Source organism: Peromyscus eremicus, chromosome 2 (assembly GCF_949786415.1).
Source record: "Peromyscus eremicus chromosome 2, PerEre_H2_v1, whole genome shotgun sequence".
NCBI classification, from domain to species: domain Eukaryota; kingdom Metazoa; phylum Chordata; class Mammalia; order Rodentia; family Cricetidae; genus Peromyscus; species Peromyscus eremicus.
The window spans coordinates 135864991-135885343 of NC_081417.1; the positions used below are offsets into that span (position 1 = coordinate 135864991).

Genomic DNA, 20353 nt, shown 5'->3' on the forward strand with positions numbered 1-20353 from the left:
GTGCATTGGTGCTTTGCCTGCATTTATGTCTGTATAACGGTGTCAAATCACTTTGAGCTGGATTACAGACAGTTGTAAGCTGCCATGTGGGTGTTGGGAATTGAACCTGGGTCCTCTGGAAGAGCAGCTACCTCTCTTAACCACTGAGCCATCTCTCTAGTCCCTTTTTCTTTTTCTTTGAGAAAAGGTCTCATGTATCCTAGACTCACTGTGTAGTTGAGGGTGATTTTGAACTTCTGACCCTCTAGCCTCCACTTAGGATTGTTTTAAATTACCATACGCAGCTTATATGGTTCTAGGGATTGAACCCAGGGCTTCAGGCATGCTAGACAAGCACTCTCCTAACTGAGCCACATCACCAACCCTATGGGAATATTCTTTTTCTTTATGTAAATTTCAATCATATGTATATGTGTGTATGTGTGAGTATATGACATGTGTTTGTAGGTGCCCTGGGAGGCCAGCAGCATAGCTGGAATTGGAGTTACAGGTGATTGTGTGTGCCTAGCATGTGTGTAGAGGTCAGCAATTTGTAGGAATGGGTTCTTTCCTTTTATCATGTGGGTTCTGGGGACTGAACTCCACTGTCAGGCTTGGCAGCAGGTACCTTTACCCACTGAGCCATCTCACTGGTCCAGGTCTTATATTTTGTTTGTTTTGAGTGAGACAAGGTCTTGATACGTAGATGATCGGCCTTTAACTTGCAATCCTACTACATCAGTGTCCTCAGGCATGTGTCACTATGCCTAGCTGGTCCATTCAGTTGTTTGGGTGGCAGAGTGTCCCAGGTGTTTCATGGTTGCAGAGCAAGTGTTGTGTAGCTGGTCTTTCTTCGGACCACCATCTCCCGAATAATGACACAGAGACTTTTTGTTAATTACGAAAGCTTGGCCTTAGCTTAGGCTTGTTCCCAACTAGCTCTCAAAACTTAAATTAACCCATGTGTATTAATCCATGTTCTGCTATGTGGCTTGTTACCTCTCCTATATGTCTGACTTCCTCTGAGTCTCACTGGTGAATCCCTGCCTCTCTGATCCCCCCTACCCCAAGATCCTCTCTTGTTTTTTTTTGTTTTTGTTTTTGTTTTGAGACAGGGTTTCTCTGTGTAGCTTTGCGCTCTCAGTCTCTAGAGCAGGCTGGCCTCGAACTCACAAAGATCCTCCTGGCTCTGCCTCCCTAGTGCTGGGATTAAAGGCGTGCGTCACCACCGCCCGGCCCAAGTTCCTCTCTTTTCCCAGAAGTCCCACCTATCCTCTCCTGCCTAGCTATTGGCCATTCAGCTCTATTAAACCAATCAGAAGGTGCCTTGACAGAGGCACATCTTCATAGTGTACAAAAAGATTATCCCACAAGTGTTGTTACACACTGAGTCACCTGCCCAGTCCCTCCACTGTAGTTTTTTGTTTATTTGATTGTTTAACATAAGATCTCACTATATTGCCTTGTCAGGCCTGGAACTCTCTAGATAGACTAGGCTGGCCTTGAACTCACCAACATTCACCTGCCTCTGCCTCCTGAATGCTGGGATTAAAGTTGTGCACTACTATGTCCAGCCAATTTTCTTTCTTTTAAAAGATTTACTTTAGTATTTTTTTTTTTTAAGATTTATTTATTTATTTATTCTGTATACAGCATGTATGACTGCAGGCCAGAAGAGGGCTCCAGATCTCATTACAGATGGTTGTGAGCCACCATGTGGTTGCTGGGAATTGAACTCGGGACCTCTGGAAGAGCAGTCAGTGCTCTTAACCCCTGAGCCATCTCTCCAGCCCTACTTTAGTATTTTTAATTATGCATATTTGTGTATGTTGAGTAGGGACATGTACAGGTGAGTGTCCTTGCTCTCTGAGGCCAGAGACATAGGATCCCCTGGAGCTGGAGTTATAGTTACAGCTGGGATTGTGAACCACCTTTGTGGGTGCTGGGAACTCAAGTCTGGTTCTGTGCTAGAGCAGTATGTACTTTTAACTACTGAGCCATCTTGTCAACCCCTAATTTTTCTTTTCTTTTCTTCTTTTTTTTTTTTTTTTTTTTTTTTTGGTTTGGTTGGTTGGCTTTTTTTGTTTTTTTGAGACAAGGTTTCTCTGGGTAGCCCTGGCTGTCCTGGAACTCAGAGATCCGCCTGCCTCTGCCTCCCAGTGCTGGGATTAAAGGTGTGTGCTTTAACCACCTTTTTTTAACCGCCTGGCTAATTTTTCTTTTTACATTTATATTGCTTTAACAAGTCCCTTCCAAATATTTCTTCTTACCCTTTGGTTTTTGAACTGTTTGTTAATGATGACCAGCACTTATCATTTCAGAGCACTTTGACCTTTTCCAGCCATAGATCTCAGATCTTTGCCTTTCTCATATTTGGAGCCTCAGTCTTACCAGCAAAACACACTAGGATCACAATCTTCTACCTTTTAATGTGTTGTGTGGTTATTAAATCGTTTGCACACTTGTCAGCCCATTTGATCTCTATAGTAAACCTGCACGGAAGGCAGGACAGGACTGATTACTGAGATTAAGAGAGGTTGGATGGCTGGGTGGTGGTGGTGCATGCCTTTAACCCCAGCACTTTTGAGGCAAAGGCAGGCATATCTCTGTGAGTTTGAGGCCAGCCTGGTCTACAGAGCTAGTTCCAGGACAGCCAGAACTACACAGAGAAACCCTGTCTTGAAAAGCAGACAACAACAAGAAAACAAAACACACAAAGAGAGGTTAGATGGCTTGTCAAAGTCAGCAGATAATAAAAGATCATCTGTCGTCCCAGCACTTTAGATGTGTGAGGCAGGAGGAGTGCCATGAGTTTGAGGACAACCTAAGCTTCACTGTGATACCTTGTCTCAAAACAAATAAGCAAGCATTGTTGGGCATGCCTGTAGAGCTACATGTCTGTAGTCCTAGTATTTGGGAGGTAGAAGCAGGAGGATCAGGAGTTCAAAGCCAGCCTTGGCATGTAGTGAGTTTGAGGCCAGCCTAAGATCATAAGATCCCATCTCAAAAACAACAGGTGGATATTTCTGTCCTGCCAGCCTGCTCCCAAATAAATGCACAGAGACTTATTAATTATGAAAGAGTGGCTGATAGCTTAGGCTTGTTTCTAACTAACTCTTATAACTGAACCCATTTCTATTCAGCTATGTGTTGCCATGTGACTTGTGGCTTTTACCTCTTTTCTTGCATGTCTATTTCTTCTTGTCCACTGGTGCCCTTCTTCCGGCTGTCTGTTCCACCTGTACCTCCTGCCTAGCTAGTGGGCGGTTAGATTTTTATTAAACCAATCAGAAGGCGCCTTGTCAAAGACACATCATCACAGTGTACAAAAGATTATTCCACAACAAACGACAACAAAAAAGAGTGCTGGGGAGATGCTTCCACCGCTAAATTGCTGTACTGGAGCAAGGACCTGAGTTCAATCCTCAGAACCCATTTAACAGCCAGGTCTGGTGGTGTGCTCTTGTATCTCAGGAATGGGGAGGCAGAGACAAACGGATCTGTGGCACTTGCTGGCCAGCCAGCCTAGCTCAGTGGGGGGACTCCAGGCCTGAGAAAAAAATGTGCCAGTTAAGGAAGGCTTGTTGTCTTCTGACATCCCCACACACCCCCAAACACAGTAAAAAAAAAAAAAAAAAAAAAGAAAGAAAAAAAAAGAAAAAAAAAGGAGAGAGAGAGAGAGAAAAACCAAAAAGAAGAAAATGAAGTCCTTGACAAAACAGATTTCTGGGTTTCGTGTTACTTTCTCTGTACCTTGCGTTCCTAGAAAGGGGATGGAGTGACTAGAACAGCTTTATCTTCAGCAGCAAAGCCATCCCGGTGAGCTACCTTTCCGCCTCCATACATGGCCTGTGTGACTGCACCCATGGGCCAGAGTGGGCTTTGCAGTTTCCTGGCAGGGTGTAGACTTCCAGTGATTCCGAGGCTACCATCTGAGAAGCTGTGGTCTGTGCACTCAAGCACACTAGTATGCTTTAATTCCTTCTCCTCCTTAGGTGGCTCTAACTTGGACAGCTCGAGACCAAATGGGAGAGGCCTGCTTATGGACCAAAGCTCTGGGGCCAGGTGTCTGGAGAAACCAGAAAACTCCCTCACAAGGTAACACTCCTTCCTTCGTTTGTATCTCTTACGAGTGAGACTGTATTCACCAGAGAATTACCCCCACTGTGTATAACTTAAGTTGTTCCAAGTAGCTGAAGCCTGAGAAATGTTCCTAATGTACGTGATACAGCTCTCTCACTGGGTATGCCAAGCTGCATCCTCTTACAGGGACAGTTGTTTACATCAGAGTTCGTACTTTACTGTTTTAGAGCTAAGGAGACTCAGGTGATAAGAAATTACGTAAGTGGGTGGAGAGATGGCTCAGCAGTTAAGATCATTGGCTGATTTTATGGAGAACCCAGGTCTGATTCCCAGCAACTGCATGGCTCTAGGGATCTGATGCTCTGTTCTGGGAGTTGTGCTCATATGTACATAACCTTGTGGAGACACACACATACTTAAAAATAATAAAATAAATCTTAAGGAAAAGATATGCTAAGCAGTGGTGGGGCACACCTTTAATCCCAGCACTCAAACAGAGGCAGGTGGATCTCTGTGAGTTCCAGGCCAGCAGCCAGGGCAACACAGAGAAACCCTGTCTCGAAAAACCATTAAAAAGAAAGAGAAGAAGAAAAAAGAAAGAGGAGACAGAGAGAGAGAGAGAGAGAGAGAGAGAGAGAGAGAGAGAGAGAGAGAGAGAGTGAGTTCATAGGTTGGGTAGAGAAGATGGCTCAGTAGATAAAGCTTTGTCTCAGTAGCTTGAGGACCTGAGTTCAGATTCCCAGAATCTGTGTTAATTTTTTTTTTTTTTTTAAAATAAGGCACTTAAACTTGAACTTGTGAACACTCTAAATCTCCTGTAGAGATTTAGAAAATGGTCTAGAGAGATACTTTGGCAGTTTAGAACACTTACTATGCAGTTGTGAGAGCCAGAGTCCAGATCCGAACACCTGAGTAACAAACCAGCTGTTCAGTGAACACATGTTTGTAATCCAGGTCCCAGGACAGGAGGATGAGGCATGGAAACAGGAGGGCCATTGGGACTTGCTGACTTCCACCCTAGCTTAGCAAACAGAAGCCCCAGGTTCAGGGAGAAAGCTGTTCCAGCCTGCGTGAAGGACTAGACAGTGATGGAGGAGGAGATCCGGCGCCCTCTTCTGGCCAGTGTGTGCATACAAACAAATAGATGGTTTTAAAAAATTGAAGCCTGGCAGTGGTGGCGCATGCCTTTAACCCCAGAACTCGGGAGGCAGAGGCAGGCAGACCTCTGTGAGTTCGAGGCCAGCCTGGTCTACAGAGTGAGTTACAGGCCATTACTCTACACAGCAAAATTCTGTTTTAAAAAAAACAAGCAAAAATACAAGAAACTGAAAATGTTTTAATTCCCCCCCCCACATTCTTTTTACACTTTTCTGACTATGAAAACACTTATTTTTTCTTTACCCCTCTCTCATTATACACATTATATTTAGTGTGTTTTCTAGTGCTTCCCACTGATGATAAGTAGAATGATATGGGCAAGATAAAATACTTACCTTTTGGTCAATATTTTAGTCACGCCTTAAGCAACAATGAGCAGTCACCAAATTTGAATGCATTCGGGAATCCACCATTCTCAAACCATTTTGGTATCCATGTTATATATTCTTTTTCTTATTATTATTATTTATTTATTTTTTTTGAAACAGGATTTCTCTATGTAGCCCTGGCTATCCTTGTAGACTAGGCTGGCCTTGAACTCACAGAGATCTGCCTGCCTCTGCCTCTTGAGTGCTAAGATTAAAGGTGTGCGCCACTAAACCCAGCTTTAAAATTTTTTTAAAGGATTTATTTTATGTAAATGAGTGTTTTGCCTGTGTGTATGTGTCGCACATGTATCTGATACCCTCAGGTTAGAAGAGAGCACCGATGTCTGGAACTGGACATTACAGATGGGTGTGAGCCACCAACTGAACTTGGTTTCTCCACAAGAGCAACTCTGAACCACTGAGCCATCTCTCAATCATATCCCCACCCTTATTTTTCTTGAGACAGGGTCTTATTATGTAGCTCTGGCTAGTCTAGAACTTGATGCATAGATGAGGATGGCCTTGAGCTCAGAGATCTGCCTGCTCTGGCTTCCTAGTGCTGAGATTAACGTGTATCAACCACCAAGCTGTATAGTCTTACCTGACCTTGATTGATATATAAGCAACAGTGGTGCTATAAACACTTATGTGGTGTCTTAGTCAGTGATCTAGTGCCATGACCACAGCAGCTGCTAGAAAAGAAAGCATTTAATTGGGGCTTGTGTACGGTTTCAGAGGTTTAGTCCACTATCATCATGGTGGGGAGCATGGAGCTGGAGCAGTATCTGAGAGTTACATCCTGATCCCTCAGCAGCAGGAAGAGAGCCTGGGCCAGCATGGGCTTTTGAAACCTCAAAGCCCACCTCCAGTGTTATACTTCCTCCAACAGGACCACACCTACTCCAATAAAGCCACATCTCCTAATCCTTCTAATCCTTCTATATAGTGCCATTCCCTGGTATCTAAACATTCAAATATATGAGCCTCTTGGGGCCATTCTTATTCAAACAGCCACACGTGTCATTTAGTCAGTGCTGGGAATGGCTTCCAGAGCCTTATCTACTTTAGTTCATTAAGACATCTTGGGGGGGGGGGAGACATCTTCAACGAGTTTCTTAGGTTGTAACGTTACTTAATCTCTTAATTACTTGTTATTCACAAATAAGTTTAACTTGGACTCCTTTATTCTTCTGTGATACAGGTGCTAATGTGTGGGGATATCTAGCTTTATATTTCTTTTCCATGCCAGACTTAAAATATGACTAAAATGCTTTTGTTTTTCCAGACAGAATAAATCTAAGCCTGATATTACTGACATGGTTCGCTCCTCCACAATCACGGTATCAGACAAGGCTCATATTTTATCCATGCAGAAGTTTGGGCTGAGAGACACAATTGTGAAATCACATCTCGTGCAGAAGGAGGAGGATTATACCTACATTCAGAACTTCAGGTAGTTAACCAGGTTCTCCACAGTTTTATTTCTCTTGTGACAGAGTGTCACAGTGTAGTCCTGGCTGGCCTGGAACTTGTCATGTAGACCAGGGTGGCTTCAAACTCACAGAGGCTGCCTACCTCTGCTTATGGAATGCTGGGATTTAAGGTGTGTCTCAATGGTTTTTCAAGGCAAAATGACCATTCTGCTCTCTAGAATTTAAGCATCTGCCGCACATACCTTGGATTTGGAAGCCAATTATTCTGTTTGATGTTTTTCCTTTTCAAAAAGTATCATTGCGTTCACTTTTTTGGGGGGTGTGTGGGGTAGGGCATAATGTCCCCCTATGTTATTCAGCTTGGAACTTAAAGGATCAAGTCATCCTCCTGCCTCAGCTGTACAAATGCTGGGTTACAGGTACATGCTGCTGTGCCCACTTTAGTTGCTCTTCGTGGGCAGGTGTCTGAACATGCTGTGTGTGCTCTGGGCAGGCTCTGTGGGTGATGGGCTGAAGTGATTGGCACAGCATACAGGTGGCTGCAGAGTATTTACAGGGATAAATGAGCACAGAACAAAGAGCAGTACTCCGAGTCTCAGCACCTGCCTGAGATTTTCTATTCCCATGCTCACTCTGGGCCTTTGAAGAAAATCATTGAAAATGAAATTCGTTGACGTTCAATAATCCTGTTAGCTGGCCTCACTGAACATTAAGTGAATTAAGCTTTCAGAGTTCTGCTGGAGCTTTAAACATCACTGCACTGGGACTGTAAGGTAAAATAACATTGTTTCTAGGTATATGGCAAATACATACCCTCTGACCATTGCCACCACTTGCTTGCCGAAAGGAATTACTAAGCACTTACCATCTTTTTCCTCTTAGTAGTACCCACAGGGCAGCATCATTTTGTGGCTTATGACTCCCAATGGCTAGTTAAGGGAAGGAGAAATGTTCAGAGCCGGCTGGCCTGCGTGCCTATTTATTTGTTTGTTTATTTATTTATTTGAGATAGTAGCTGTTGTTGCTGTAAACTCAGTATGCAGCCAACCTGGTCTCGAACTCACTGCAGTCCTTCCTCATTGTCTCAAGTGCTGGGATTATGAGCATGTGCTACCATACCTGGTTCAGAGAAGACCTGTATTGTTGGCAGTTACCACAAAGGCAGGCTGCTAGCCACCCATTGGTGCCATAATTATTGGTCTAGGTTAAATAGGACATTTTTTTTTAATACTCTTTTTTTTTGTTTTTGTTTTGTTTTGTTTTGAGACAGGGTTTCTGTATATGTTCTTGGCTGTCCTAGAACTAGCTCGGTAGACCAGGCTGACCTAGAACTCACAGAAATCCACCTGCCTCTGCCTACCGAGTGCTGGGATTGAAGATGTGCGCCACCACCACCCAACCTTTTCTTATGTCTTAAAATGCCACTCCACAGAGACTGAACTCCAGACTTACTGTTTCCAGATCACTGATTGAGTCTCTTTGGTGACAGGTTTTTTGTGGGTACTTACAATGTGAATGGACAGTCCCCCAAAGAGTGCCTTCGGCCCTGGCTGAGCCACAGCACCCAGGCCCCAGATGTGTACTGTGTAGGGTGAGTGCTCCTCTTCTCTTGTTACCAGTTCTTTTTTTATTTTTATTTTTATTTTTATTTTTATTTTTTTTATAATTTATTTGGTGTTATGTGCATTGGTGTAAAGGTGTCAGATCTCTTGAAACGGAGTCACAGACAGTTGTGAGCTGCCATGTGGGTGCTGAGAATTGAACTCCGGGTCCTCTGGAAGAGCAGCAGTGATCCTAACCCCCTAACCCCTGAACCATCTCTCAAACCCCTTGTTACCAGTTCTTAAGAATAGAAAGCCACGCTGAAGGAATGGGGACATGAATTGAGCTGAGTCTTCCTAGCAGCGAAGGAATGGAAACATGAGCTGAGCTCAGGGACAGCTGCTTCTCTGTTTGATGTTCTTCCTGATAAACAGAGGTCTGGCCACGTACTGTGCTTGCTATTTAAATGCTAGTATTAATTTAGTATAACCTTCTGTTAAAAATTGGTGTGTCATTACTTGACATTCAACGCATTTTTGGTCACAAAGCAAAAAAAAAATATTTTTGCCAGGAAAAGAAGATTTCCTAAAGTCTCATCAGTTAGTTGATTTTGTGTATGTGTGTGCATGCTTGGGTATGGGAACCAGAGGACAATCTGTCATTCCTCAGGTAGGTTGTGTGTGTGTGTGTGTGTGTGTGTGTGTGTGTGTGTGTGTGTGTGTGTGTGTAAGACAGACAAATAGACAGATAGACAGGGTCTCTCTCTAGTTTGGGGGGTTCATTAGGGTTAGACTGGCTCACCAGAAAGCCCTATGAGTCTGCCTGTTTCTGCCTCTCAGCACTGGATGTGGATCACCATGCTTGGCCTTCATTTTGTTTGTTTTTTGTTTTTTATTTTTGAGACAGGGTCTCACTATGTAACTTTGACTGGCCTAGAAGTTGCTATGTAGACCAGGTTGGCCTTGAACTCACAAAGATCTGCATGCTTCTGCCTTCCTTTGGAGTATTGATAGTGGTGTAAGCTACCTTGCCTGGCCCTATGTTTGGCTTTTTTTAACATGGATTCTGGGGATCAAACTCAGGTCCTTGTGCTTGAAGGGCAAACACTTTACTGACTGAGTCTTCATCCTAGACCCTTGTTTTTCAGTTTTGAGAAAGGATTTTACTATGTAGCGCTGGCTGGTTTAGAACTTGCTGTGTGGACCAGGCTGGCCTCAAACTTGCAGCAACCCTCCTGCCTCTGCTCCACAAGTGCTGGCTTTACAGGCGTGCACCATCACGCCTGGCCTGGTTTATTTTTTTGCTTTTGCAGTGCGGTGGATTGACTCCAGGGCAGTAAAATGTGCGAGGCAAGTGCTTTCCTACTGAGCCCCACACTCAGCTCAAGCATTAATTTCTCCACACTCTCCTCTCATCACACTCTAGGGTATAGTTAGTGGGAGGGCCAGTTAAAGAAGCCCAAATGGGGGCTGGAGAGATGGCTCAGAGGTTAAGAGCACTGACTGCTCTTCCAGAGGTCCTGAGTTCAATTCCCAGCAACCACATGGTGGCTCACAACCATCTGTGATGAGATTGGTGCCCTCTTCTGGCCTGCTGTCATACATGCTGTATACATAATAAATAAATAAATCTTTAAAAAAAAAAAAAAAAAGGAAGCCCAAATGATGTATTGGAAAGAGCTAGAACTTGGGGTTTCTATAGACCAAACAAAACAAAACCAAAAAATAGACCTGAATTGGAACTCCAATTTGAAACTTAATCCTTACTGACCTGACAAGTCTAGATGTAAAACTGGGGGGCAGGAGGTGCCTCCAGCCAGTTTCAGTGGCTAGGTCGTCGAGAGGAAGTGAGCTCATGTTCGGAGGAGCACCTGGGAAGTCTGTCTGTTTTTAGCCTCTCTGGTGTGTCCCACAGCTCAGCTAGAGAGCTGGGACCCGAGCACCCGAGCAGACTTGGGGTGTATTCCTGCATGTGGCCTTTTTCTCTGGTTCACTCTTGCCTCTCCGCATAGGTTCCAGGAGCTTGATCTGAGTAAAGAAGCCTTTTTCTTTCATGATACCCCAAAGGAGGAGGAGTGGTTTAAGGCCGTCTCAGAGAGTCTTCACCCAGGTGCCAGATATGCAAAGGTAAGCGAGGAGCCGGCCGGGCCGGGACTTTGTCACTTTTTGGTGACCCTTCGGTGGAAGCCATTCCTAGGCAGCCTCAGATTTCTCCAGAGGGGCCTGTCTGAGTGGAAAGGTGCAGAGCTGGCACTTGTAAGTGGTTTAGGGTTCTGTGTAGCATGCTCAGTGAGCGGGACAGACCACCTTGTGTCCTGACCTGGAGGAGGAGGTGTGTTCGTACTTCAGCTAGCTCCCACACCACATTTCCCTCCGAACATTCTGCTTTCCAACTTCTGTCTGCAGCAGTGGTCACTTGAGAATTGGGCTCTGTGTTCCAGGTGAAGCTCATCCGGCTGGTTGGGATTATGTTGCTGTTGTACGTCAAACAGGAGCACGCAGCGTATATCTCAGAAGTGGAAGCTGAGACTGTGGGGACAGGAATCATGGGGAGGATGGTGAGTCCCTGGTAATGTTTTGCACATTGAGGACCTTGACCCCTAAGGTTTTGACTCAGCCTCTCGGGATGCAGGAACCATACAAACCCACCTGAGATGCTGCTCTTGCAGGACGAGCTGTACCCACATGTTTAACAGGGCTGGACTGAGTTTTAGAAATCCAGCCGGTGCATTTCTCCACCCGGTAGTAGTCAGGGCTGGAGCCCTGTTGATCCGCCTATAGTGTAGTACGGTACAGAACCTGTGTGGGCCGCCTAGGGAAACAGAGTCCTGTAGGTTTGCAATTTCCTCCTCTTGAGGCTCCTGGAGTCCTGCCCTTAGATAGATTCCCCTGCAAGAGCCGGGTTGGACATGTGGCTGGTACACCAGTAATACAGAGGTGGACACTGGCCCCAGCTTTCTGTAAATGGCCAGTCACTTTGCTTGGGGGTTTGTATTCTTACCTGTAAGATATAGATAGTAACTCTGTAAGGCCCTTCTGAAGACAAAGACAAAACAGGGGAAAGTCTGAAGGTTTAAGTGGCTGAGGGGGTCCTTTCACTAGGGTAACAAAGGAGGAGTAGCCATTCGGTTCCAGCTGCACAACACGAGCATCTGCGTTGTGAATTCCCACTTGGCAGCCCACACAGAGGAGTACGAGAGGAGGAACCAAGACTACAAAGACATCTGTTCTCGAATGCAGTTCTCTCAGGTGGACCCGAGCCTCCCCCCCCTCACCATTGGCAAGCACGAGTGAGTCCTCTGAGTTTTTCCCTCCTCAGTCCCCTCGTGTGACTGCTAGGCTCTGGGTCCTTCATCGTGCTGGGGAGGTGAATGCTGGAGGCTGGGTATCTGCCAGCTCTTCATTGTCTCTTGGAAATTCTTGGCTTTCTAACTTACCATCTGGAAGACCCCTAGAACCTTGTCAAGCATCCCTTTTCCCTGGAGAGGCATGGGGTTTATCTGGAAGTCTGTCTTGATTGAGCACAGGAACAAAGCAGCCAGAGAGCTTGCGTCTCATGCAGTTTGGAGTGCGGTTTTAGGTTTCCACATTCGCTCTTGCAGAGCACGTGAAGTTGAGAGTTGGATCTGTGCTTGTTGCCTGCGCTTGCTCATTCCTTGATTCTACTTGTCAAAACCATAGTTGGCAACTGCACACAGCATATTGTGCTAGTTTTTGGTCATTCTCTTTATTTCATTTATCTCTAAAACTCGCTGTTTTGTCTGATTTCAAGGCCTTGGAATTTCAGACTTTATGGTCACAACTGAAATTCATGGATCCTCTTTTATAAAGAGGAGGAAGCTGCTGAGGTCCTGTCCGAGGCAGTGGAACCGTCTCTGGCTTGTTGGTATTCTGGAAGCTGACTAGATGGCTGTTCTTCTCCAGGGTCCCTCGTAGGGAGCATGTCTCTTTCTCTGTGAGGCTGCAGCTGGCATGGCCTTTGCCTGCTTTTAGCCTGAGCATGCATTCGTTGGGGGAGGGGGCATGCTGCGAGGAGGATTATTCAGTGGCATGGATGCTGGCTTCAGGTAGAGCAGGATTTGACTTCGTGGCATAGCTGATATCCTCAGGGAGCAGCAGCAGGTGTAATGAACCGTGTGGCACAGCTCTTCCTGGGAGTGCGGAGTAAGCCAGTGATGTGGTGGGCAAATTCAGGCCTTGCTATTGATGTGAGCTTTGTCTCAGACAGTTCTCCCTTGAAAAATGTTAAGAGTTTGTTTGGGTGACCGGCAGGCAGGATTTATACTTTTTAATTTTTTTAAAACCACTTCCTACTGTTTAGTAAACACCTTATCTTGCTTTTAGACATCCTTTTTCGTTTCGTTTGTTTGTTTGAGTCAGGGTCCACTGTATAGCCAAGCTACTTTTTAACTGGCTGTGCTCCTGTATTAGCCTCGTGAGGACTGGGATTACAGGCCTGTGTCATGACACCAGCAAACAGGCATTGCTTTTAGATCCTACGAGTCTGTCTCTTCAGCCTTACCTGAATAAAACCGTCAAGAACTCCAGGCCATTTGTGATGAGCGTGGGCCAAGACAATTGAGTCAGCAGTGCGTTAGACGTGTTAGTAAGTGGGTGAGGAGGAAGATTCCGTCACAGCCAGGTCTCTGTCCCACCCTGGGGCTTCTGTCTGATGCGCCCCGGACAGGAAGGGTTAAAGCCTCTCCTAAACCCTGCCGCCTTTGTGCTCTGTCCTCACAGTGTGATCTTGTGGCTGGGGGATCTCAACTACAGAATAGAAGAGCTGGATGTGGAAAAGGTGAAAATGCTCATCGAAGAGAAGGCCTTTCAAACCCTGTATGCGTACGACCAGGTACAGATGGGCACCGTGTCTTCCTCAGGCAGCTGCTCCTCTGCTGTGAGAGCACAGAGCCCAGTTTCTCCTTCCCCAGCTTGGGAGGCTTCCCTAAGGAGCTGATGTCCACTCGTGCCTGCATTCCATCTGCATTCCTCTCTCTTGGCTCTGTCGTGGAAGCACGTGTGTCCCTTGGAGTAAGAACACGTTCTTTCTCATCCACTCAAGAGACCGGAGTTAGGGCCGAAGGGCTTTATGTTACTGCTTGTGTTTCTTCCTTCAGTGAGGAAACTGCTTGGTGTATCTGAGGTGACTTACTGATTCTCTTATTAGAGTCCCCTCCTCCTCCTCCTCCTCCTCCTCCTCCTCCTCCTCCTCCTCCTCCTCCTCCTCCTCACCATCACCAGTTTTCTCCAGTGTGAGCAAACTTCCTCAGCTCTTCTCTTCACTCCGATGGAGTCAGTTCTGCGGCCTGTGGTTTCCCACCATTATTTGACGTAGCATGTCTTTCTGAGAGCAACAGCCACTTCACAGGCTGCGGGAAGCCTGCGCCTGGCTTTCTTTGCTGCTCTCCTCGGTAGACTTGGGACTTCTTAGGTGGTCAGAACTGTCCAGGATGCTGAAGCCCTCTTTCTTCTCCGCCTGAGCTCCCCTCCGCTTCTTGACAACCTTGAAATCGTTAGGTCTGAATCCTTCGATTCTCTTTCTCTTTCCCAGCACACAATAGTTGAAGGAGAAGAATCTTAACTTTGCTGCTCTCTTCATGAAATCATTTCTTTATTGACTCATGGAATAGGAATAGTTTTCTCATGAGTCCTTCCCCTTTGAGGTAGGGCTTGGGATGTGGATTGATTTCATGGTCTCCACCAATCCCAGGTTTGACCTTTTATTCTGAGGGCTTTTCTCTCCCATTCTTTTGTGTAGCTAAAAACCCAGGTGGCTGCCAAGACCGTCTTTGAAGGCTTCACGGAGGGAGAGCTTACCTTCCAGCCTACTTACAAGTACGACACTGGCTCTGACGACTGGGATACCAGGTGGGTCAGAGCTCACTTCTGGGGATTAAGGAAATAGAAACCCAGGAGTTCTGGGAAGCACTAGCCCTTATGGACCCAAAGAGGGTAAGGTCCTTGTGACTCTCCATGTTTCCCACTGTGGCCAACCATTTCCTCTTGGTATCTGCTCTCTAATCCTACTGCCTTTTCATGTTATTTCTTTCTGACTTAGGCATTGATCCATCATGGGTCTTGACACTGAATGACTTTCCTTTCCTTTTCCTGTTTGTTTGTTTGTTTTGAGACAAGGTTTCTCTGAGTAGCCTCAGCTGTCCTGGAACTTACTCTGTTGACCAGGCTGGCCTCGAACTCACAGAGATCTGCCTGCCTCTGCCTCCCGAGTGCTGGGATTAAAGGTGTACGCCACCACCACCCAGCTATCTTTTCCTTTTAAAAAGATGTATTTATTTTTATTTTATGTGTATGAATGGTTTTGTCTGTATATGTGTATGTGTACTGCATGCTGGCCTGTGCACATAAAAATAAAAGTCCAACAGCCTCCCAAACCTGCAAGTGGTAGAAACAGGATTTGGACTCGGGCAGCAGAAAGTCACAGCCTGTGCCCTTAACCACTTTCTTTTAAGGACTGTAAAGTGCTTATTCTCCTGTTGCTTTTTCACTTTCTCTCCATCCCCACATGATGATATAGAGCAGGGACTCAGTCGGAACAGTTTTCTGCTGGCGCTTTCATAGTTGCTGTGGATGATACCCACAGGGACACCTTGTACCTCCATGGGCCTAATCATCCGCCATCCTCGATCCCCTGGCTGCATGGACACAGAGGCTCTGCCTCATTGCTGCTGCCTGAGCCATGGCACACACTAAGCAGTGGGTCCTGCTGTTTCTGTGAGCCTACCATCGTGGACTTTGTATTTCAGTGAGAAGTGTCGTGCTCCTGCCTGGTGTGACCGAGTCCTCTGGAAAGGAAAGAACATCTCTCAGCTGAGTTACCAGAGCCACATGGCCTTGAAGACCAGTGACCACAAGCCCGTCAGCTCGATGTTTGACATCGGGGTAGGTGGGCAGCTTGTTTTTATACCAGCGTTGCTCTGTCTTTCCGATCTCTTGCTCTCAGCCTTGAGTGTGAGGAAGCTCTTTTTAAATTTTGTTTAAGGTCCTGGAGAGATGGCTCAGATATTAAAAGCCTTTGCAGATCTTCGAGAGGATCCAAGTTTGGTTCCTAGCGCTCACGTTGAGCTGCTCAGGACCACCTGAGCAGGGGATCCAGTTGCTTCTGCAGGCATTGCATGCATATGGTACACAGACATACATGCAGGCAAAACACTGTCTTAGTCAGGGTTACTATTGCTGTGATGAAACACCATGACCAAAGCAACTCAAGAGGAAAGGGGCCACTGAAGGACGTCAGGACAGGAACTCAAGCAGGGCAGGAACCTGGAGGCAGGAGCTGATGCAGAGGCCATGGAGGAGTGCTGCTTGCTGGCTTACTCAGCCTGCTTTCTTATAGAACCCAGGACCACCAGCTCAGGTGTCCCCACCCCCAGTGGGCTGGGCCCTCCCTCATCAATCACTAGTTAAGAAAATGTCCTACAGGCTTGCCTACAACTGCATCTTATGGAGGCATTTTCTTAATTGAGGTTCCTTCCTCTCAGATGACATTAGCTTGTGTCAAGTTGACATAAAACTAGCCAGCACACACCCATACACACAAAATAAAAATAAAAACATTTTTTAAAACGTACAGTTAATTTTTTTAGGCGTAAAGTTAATTACTACTTGCTTTTATATACATCTGAATACGTCCACATACGTGGACTTTCCCTTTTGCATCTTGGACTTTGTTTATGTATTTGCAGCTGAATGTGTCAGTATTCTGCATACGACACACAGATTCCCCCCCCCCCTTTTTTCCCCCTTAAAAAGAGCTCACAAACAGCCGGGCGGTGGTGGCGCACGCCTTTAATCCCAGCACTCGGGAGGCAGAGCCAGGCGGATATCTGTGAGTTCGAGGCCAGCCTGGGCTACCAAGTGAGTTCCAGGAAAAGGCGCAAAGCTACACAGAGAAACCCTGTCTCGAAAAACCAAAAAAAAAAAAAAAAAGAGCTCACATTATACACATTCTGAGACCATCTTTTGCCTTCATTGAAAATGTCTTAGGGCTGGGAAATGTAGCTCAGTTGGTATAGAACTTGCCTAGTTTGCATGAGGTGCTGTATTCAATTCCTAGAACTACACAAACCAGACATGGCAACACAGACTTGTAACCCCAGCACACAGAATGCAGAGATGGGAAGATCAGGGGTCCAGGGTCATCCTTGGCTACACAGGGGGCTGTCGAGACTGTTCTTCCCCCACCACTACTCCAAAAGATGGTATGTTTTAGGGGATTTTTCATGACAGTAAAATTTCAGTACAGTTTCTTCCTCATTATTTTTTTATTTTTGCATTTATTTATTGTGTGTGTGTGTGTATGCATGTGCAGGCATACTACAGTGCTCATGGGAAGGTTAGGGACCTATGGGAGTTCATCATGTGGATTCCAGGGATCAAACTCAGGTCCTTAGGCATGGAGGTAAGCTCTTGTACCTATTGAGCCATCTTGTAGGCCTGCTCCTTATTAGTTTTTTTTTTTTTTTTTTTTTTTTTTTTTTTGGTTTTTCGAGACAGGGTTTCTCTGTGTAGCTTTGCGCCTTTCCTGGAACTCACTTGGTAGTCCAGGCTGGCCTCGAACTCACAGAGATCCTCCTGGCTCTGCCTCCTGAGTGCTGGGATTAAAGGCGTGCGCCACCACCGCCCGGCTCCTTATTAGTTTTAAAGGCTGAAAACTTTTCTGTAGTAGAGATGAACCATAACGTATTGATGATTTGTTTGCAAAATATCTTCATTGCATGTGGTGTTGTGGTGACTGTCCTTCATGTGTATTCTTTTTATGTCTGTGTGAGCATTTCTGTAGACTGAAATTCTCCCTCTTTCTTTTGTTTTGTTTTTTTTGAGACAAGGTTTCTCCATGTAACCCTGACCTGGAACTCCCTCTATAGACCAGGCTGACCTCAAACTCACAGATCCACCTACCTCTGCCTCTCCAGTGCTGGGATTAAAGGTGTGTGCCACCACTGCCAGGCTTAGAGTAAAATTCTTAGTGGTGACATTAATAGTTCAAGGAGAATTATATTTTAGCAGGGTGCTGGTGCATGTAGTTTTGAGCTATTTAGAGAGCTGTCACAGGATTGCTTGAGCCCAGGGGTTTAGGAAACATAGCAAGACTTTGTGTGTGTGTGTGTGTGTGTGTGTGTGTGTGTGTGTGTGTGTGTGTGTGTGTTTATGAGAGGGGGTGCAGTAATGTATGTGAAGGGACACAGTAAAGAAACTACCTGCAGGACTTCTTCATTATTTTAATGTGAATAAGAGAGAGAAAATATCCGGAGGCATCTGGAGTAATCCAGAGCAGAGAGAAAGAAGACAGCATGGCCTGAGCTAGGGAAGTGGGAGAGAGTAATGGAGACAGTGAGATCAGAAGGACAGAGAATACAGCACAGCAAGAGAGCAAGAGGATAGCAAGAGCTAGATTTAGTGGGGAAGAGAGACAGACAGACAAACAGACAGACAGGCGGGGGAATAGTAGAGAACAGTGGGTTACATAGGAAGTAACTGGGGGAGGGAAAGGCCAACAGACTATTGTGGGTTTTGGAACACGTAACCGGTACTTGTGACACTGAGGGGGTCTGGAGGCCAGTGTGGGTTTTGATGTGCTGATAGGTTCCACAGACAGCCATGTGTCCCTTCTGCCAGAGGTAAGGGAAATGACTACTTTTGGTAGATGGGAACTGGTTTCACAAGTTCTGAGGAGTGCTTTTATCTGACCACCAGAAATCCTCTATAGTCCAGCTTTGAGCTCATTCCTAGATGTATGGACTGCCTAAGACCTAACGGTCAGTGCCTACTCATTTATTAGTGTCTACTCCAAACAGCTCTTATTATTTTTTTTAAAAAAAGACTCTTTTATTTATTTATTTATTTTTGTGACAGGGGCTCACTATGTAGACCAGGCTGGCCTGATACTCAGGGATTTGGATTAAAAGTATGTACCACCATGCCAGGAAAAATTTATTTTTATTTTATGTGTGTGAATGTTTTGCCTGCATACATGAATATGCACTGCCTGCATGTTTGGTGCTCCCAGAGACCAGGAGAGGGCATCAATCCTCTGGAGCTAGAGTTATAGATGGTTGTGAGGCGCCATATCGGTGAGGAAAACCGGGTCTTCTCCAAGAGCAGCCTCTGCTCTGAACTGCTGGGCCATCTCTCCAGCCCCAGTTCTTAACATTTTATGTTTACACCTACTACATATGAGCTTATTTTCCCAGAACTTTGCCGATATTTAAATTTTATTTTATTTTTAGTTAATGTGTATTGGTGTTTTGTCTGCATGTGTATCTGTGTGAGGGTGTCAGATTCCCTGGAACTGGAGTTACAGACAGTTGTGAGCTACCATGTGGGTGCTGGGAATTGAACCTGGGTCCTCTGGAAGAGTAGCTGGTGCTGTTAACCACTGAGCTATCTCTCTGCCAATAATTTTTTGAAAATTTTTAAGTCACTACAGTGAGAGGAGAGAGAAGCCATTGTTTTCTGTTGCAGCTGCCCAGTTCCTAGTGAAGGCAGACACTTCAGTACTCTGTGCATTTTGTCACCGTCGGCTTCTGTATTGCTTTGTACTACCGGTTCTTGCAGGTGGAGTAGAGTAGATGCAGGTCAGAATCTGAAACTGGAGAAGAGCCTAAGGCTGGGTGTGGTGGCTCTCGCCTTTAAGCTGTGAGTTGGAGGCCAACCTATTCTACATAGTGAGTTACTCTCTGAGAAGCGGGGGTCACTAAGTAATGTTGCAATTAATATTTTATTGTTGAGAAATTAAAAAGTATTTATATTTAAAATACAGAAAGGAGAGCCTGACATATTCTTTCTTGCTGATGAGTTTGTGTAAAAACAAAAACAAAAACAAAAACAAAAAAACCAAGAAATACACCTTTGTATTAAAATCATAGAAAAAATATCCCCCTGCTGGCCCTTGGGTGGCAGCAAGCAGGACAGAGATAGAAAGTGTCTTTTGGCTAAGACCTGTGACCCAACAGGAGGAGCAGCCAGGACATTCCAGTGTCCTCCTGCTGATCAGGAAGCAGACGGCCTTACAATAGCTTGGGGATCCTTCTGAATCTGTCATTGATTGGGTTATTATTATTACTATTATTATTTTTGGATTTTCAAGACAGGGTTTTTCTGTGTAGCTTTGGCGCCTTTCCTGGATCACCAGGCTGGCCTCAAACTCACAGAGAGGCAAACTGCCTCTGCCTCCCGAGAGCTGGGATTAAAGGCGTGCGCCACCATCGCCCTGAGAGTTATTTGTTAATGAACTAAATGTACATAGCTGTCACTTCCTGAAATGCTAGCAGCTGCTGTTTCCTGATGTCCCAACCTTCAACACCAAGAAAGAAGAATGGGCAGAAGGCTCTGCACTCAAGTCTCTAATGTTTCCCTCCCAGGTGAGGGTTGTGAATGAAGAACTCTACCGGAAGACGCTGGAGGAAATTGTCCGCTCCCTGGATAAGATGGAAAATGCCAACATTCCTTCTGTGTCACTCTCCAAACGGGAGGTAGGAAAGACCCAGACCTATTAGGAATATTAGCATCAGGGTTGGGGAGTTGACTCAGTTGGTAGGACCTGAGTTAAGCCCCAGAACCCATGTTGGGATGGTGTAGCCAGAAGGTTTCTCTGGTCCTGCCCAGCCCGCAGTCCCACAGGTGCTTGTAAAATAATTTCTCAGAGGCTTCTATTAATTACCATTTGCATGGCATATGGCAGGCTTCTTGCTAGCTAGCTCTTATAACTTAAATTAACCCATTTCTATTAATCTATGTTTTTGCCATGTGTTCTGTGGCTTACTGGTCTGCT

The 20353-nt window shown here is 45.6% G+C and overlaps 1 protein-coding gene across 1 annotated transcript in view; it reads left to right on the plus strand.

Moving 5' to 3' along the window:
• Inpp5b (inositol polyphosphate-5-phosphatase B) overlaps positions 1-20353 on the plus strand; it is a 73547-nt gene that overhangs the window by 37787 nt on the left and 15407 nt on the right. The window contains 10 exon segments of the mRNA XM_059254936.1: positions 3975-4077; positions 6874-7041; positions 8511-8612; positions 10575-10689; positions 11004-11120; positions 11665-11852; positions 13303-13414; positions 14321-14430; positions 15327-15462; positions 19944-20054. Coding sequence (XP_059110919.1) covers positions 3975-4077; positions 6874-7041; positions 8511-8612; positions 10575-10689; positions 11004-11120; positions 11665-11852; positions 13303-13414; positions 14321-14430; positions 15327-15462; positions 19944-20054 — 1262 coding nt within the window.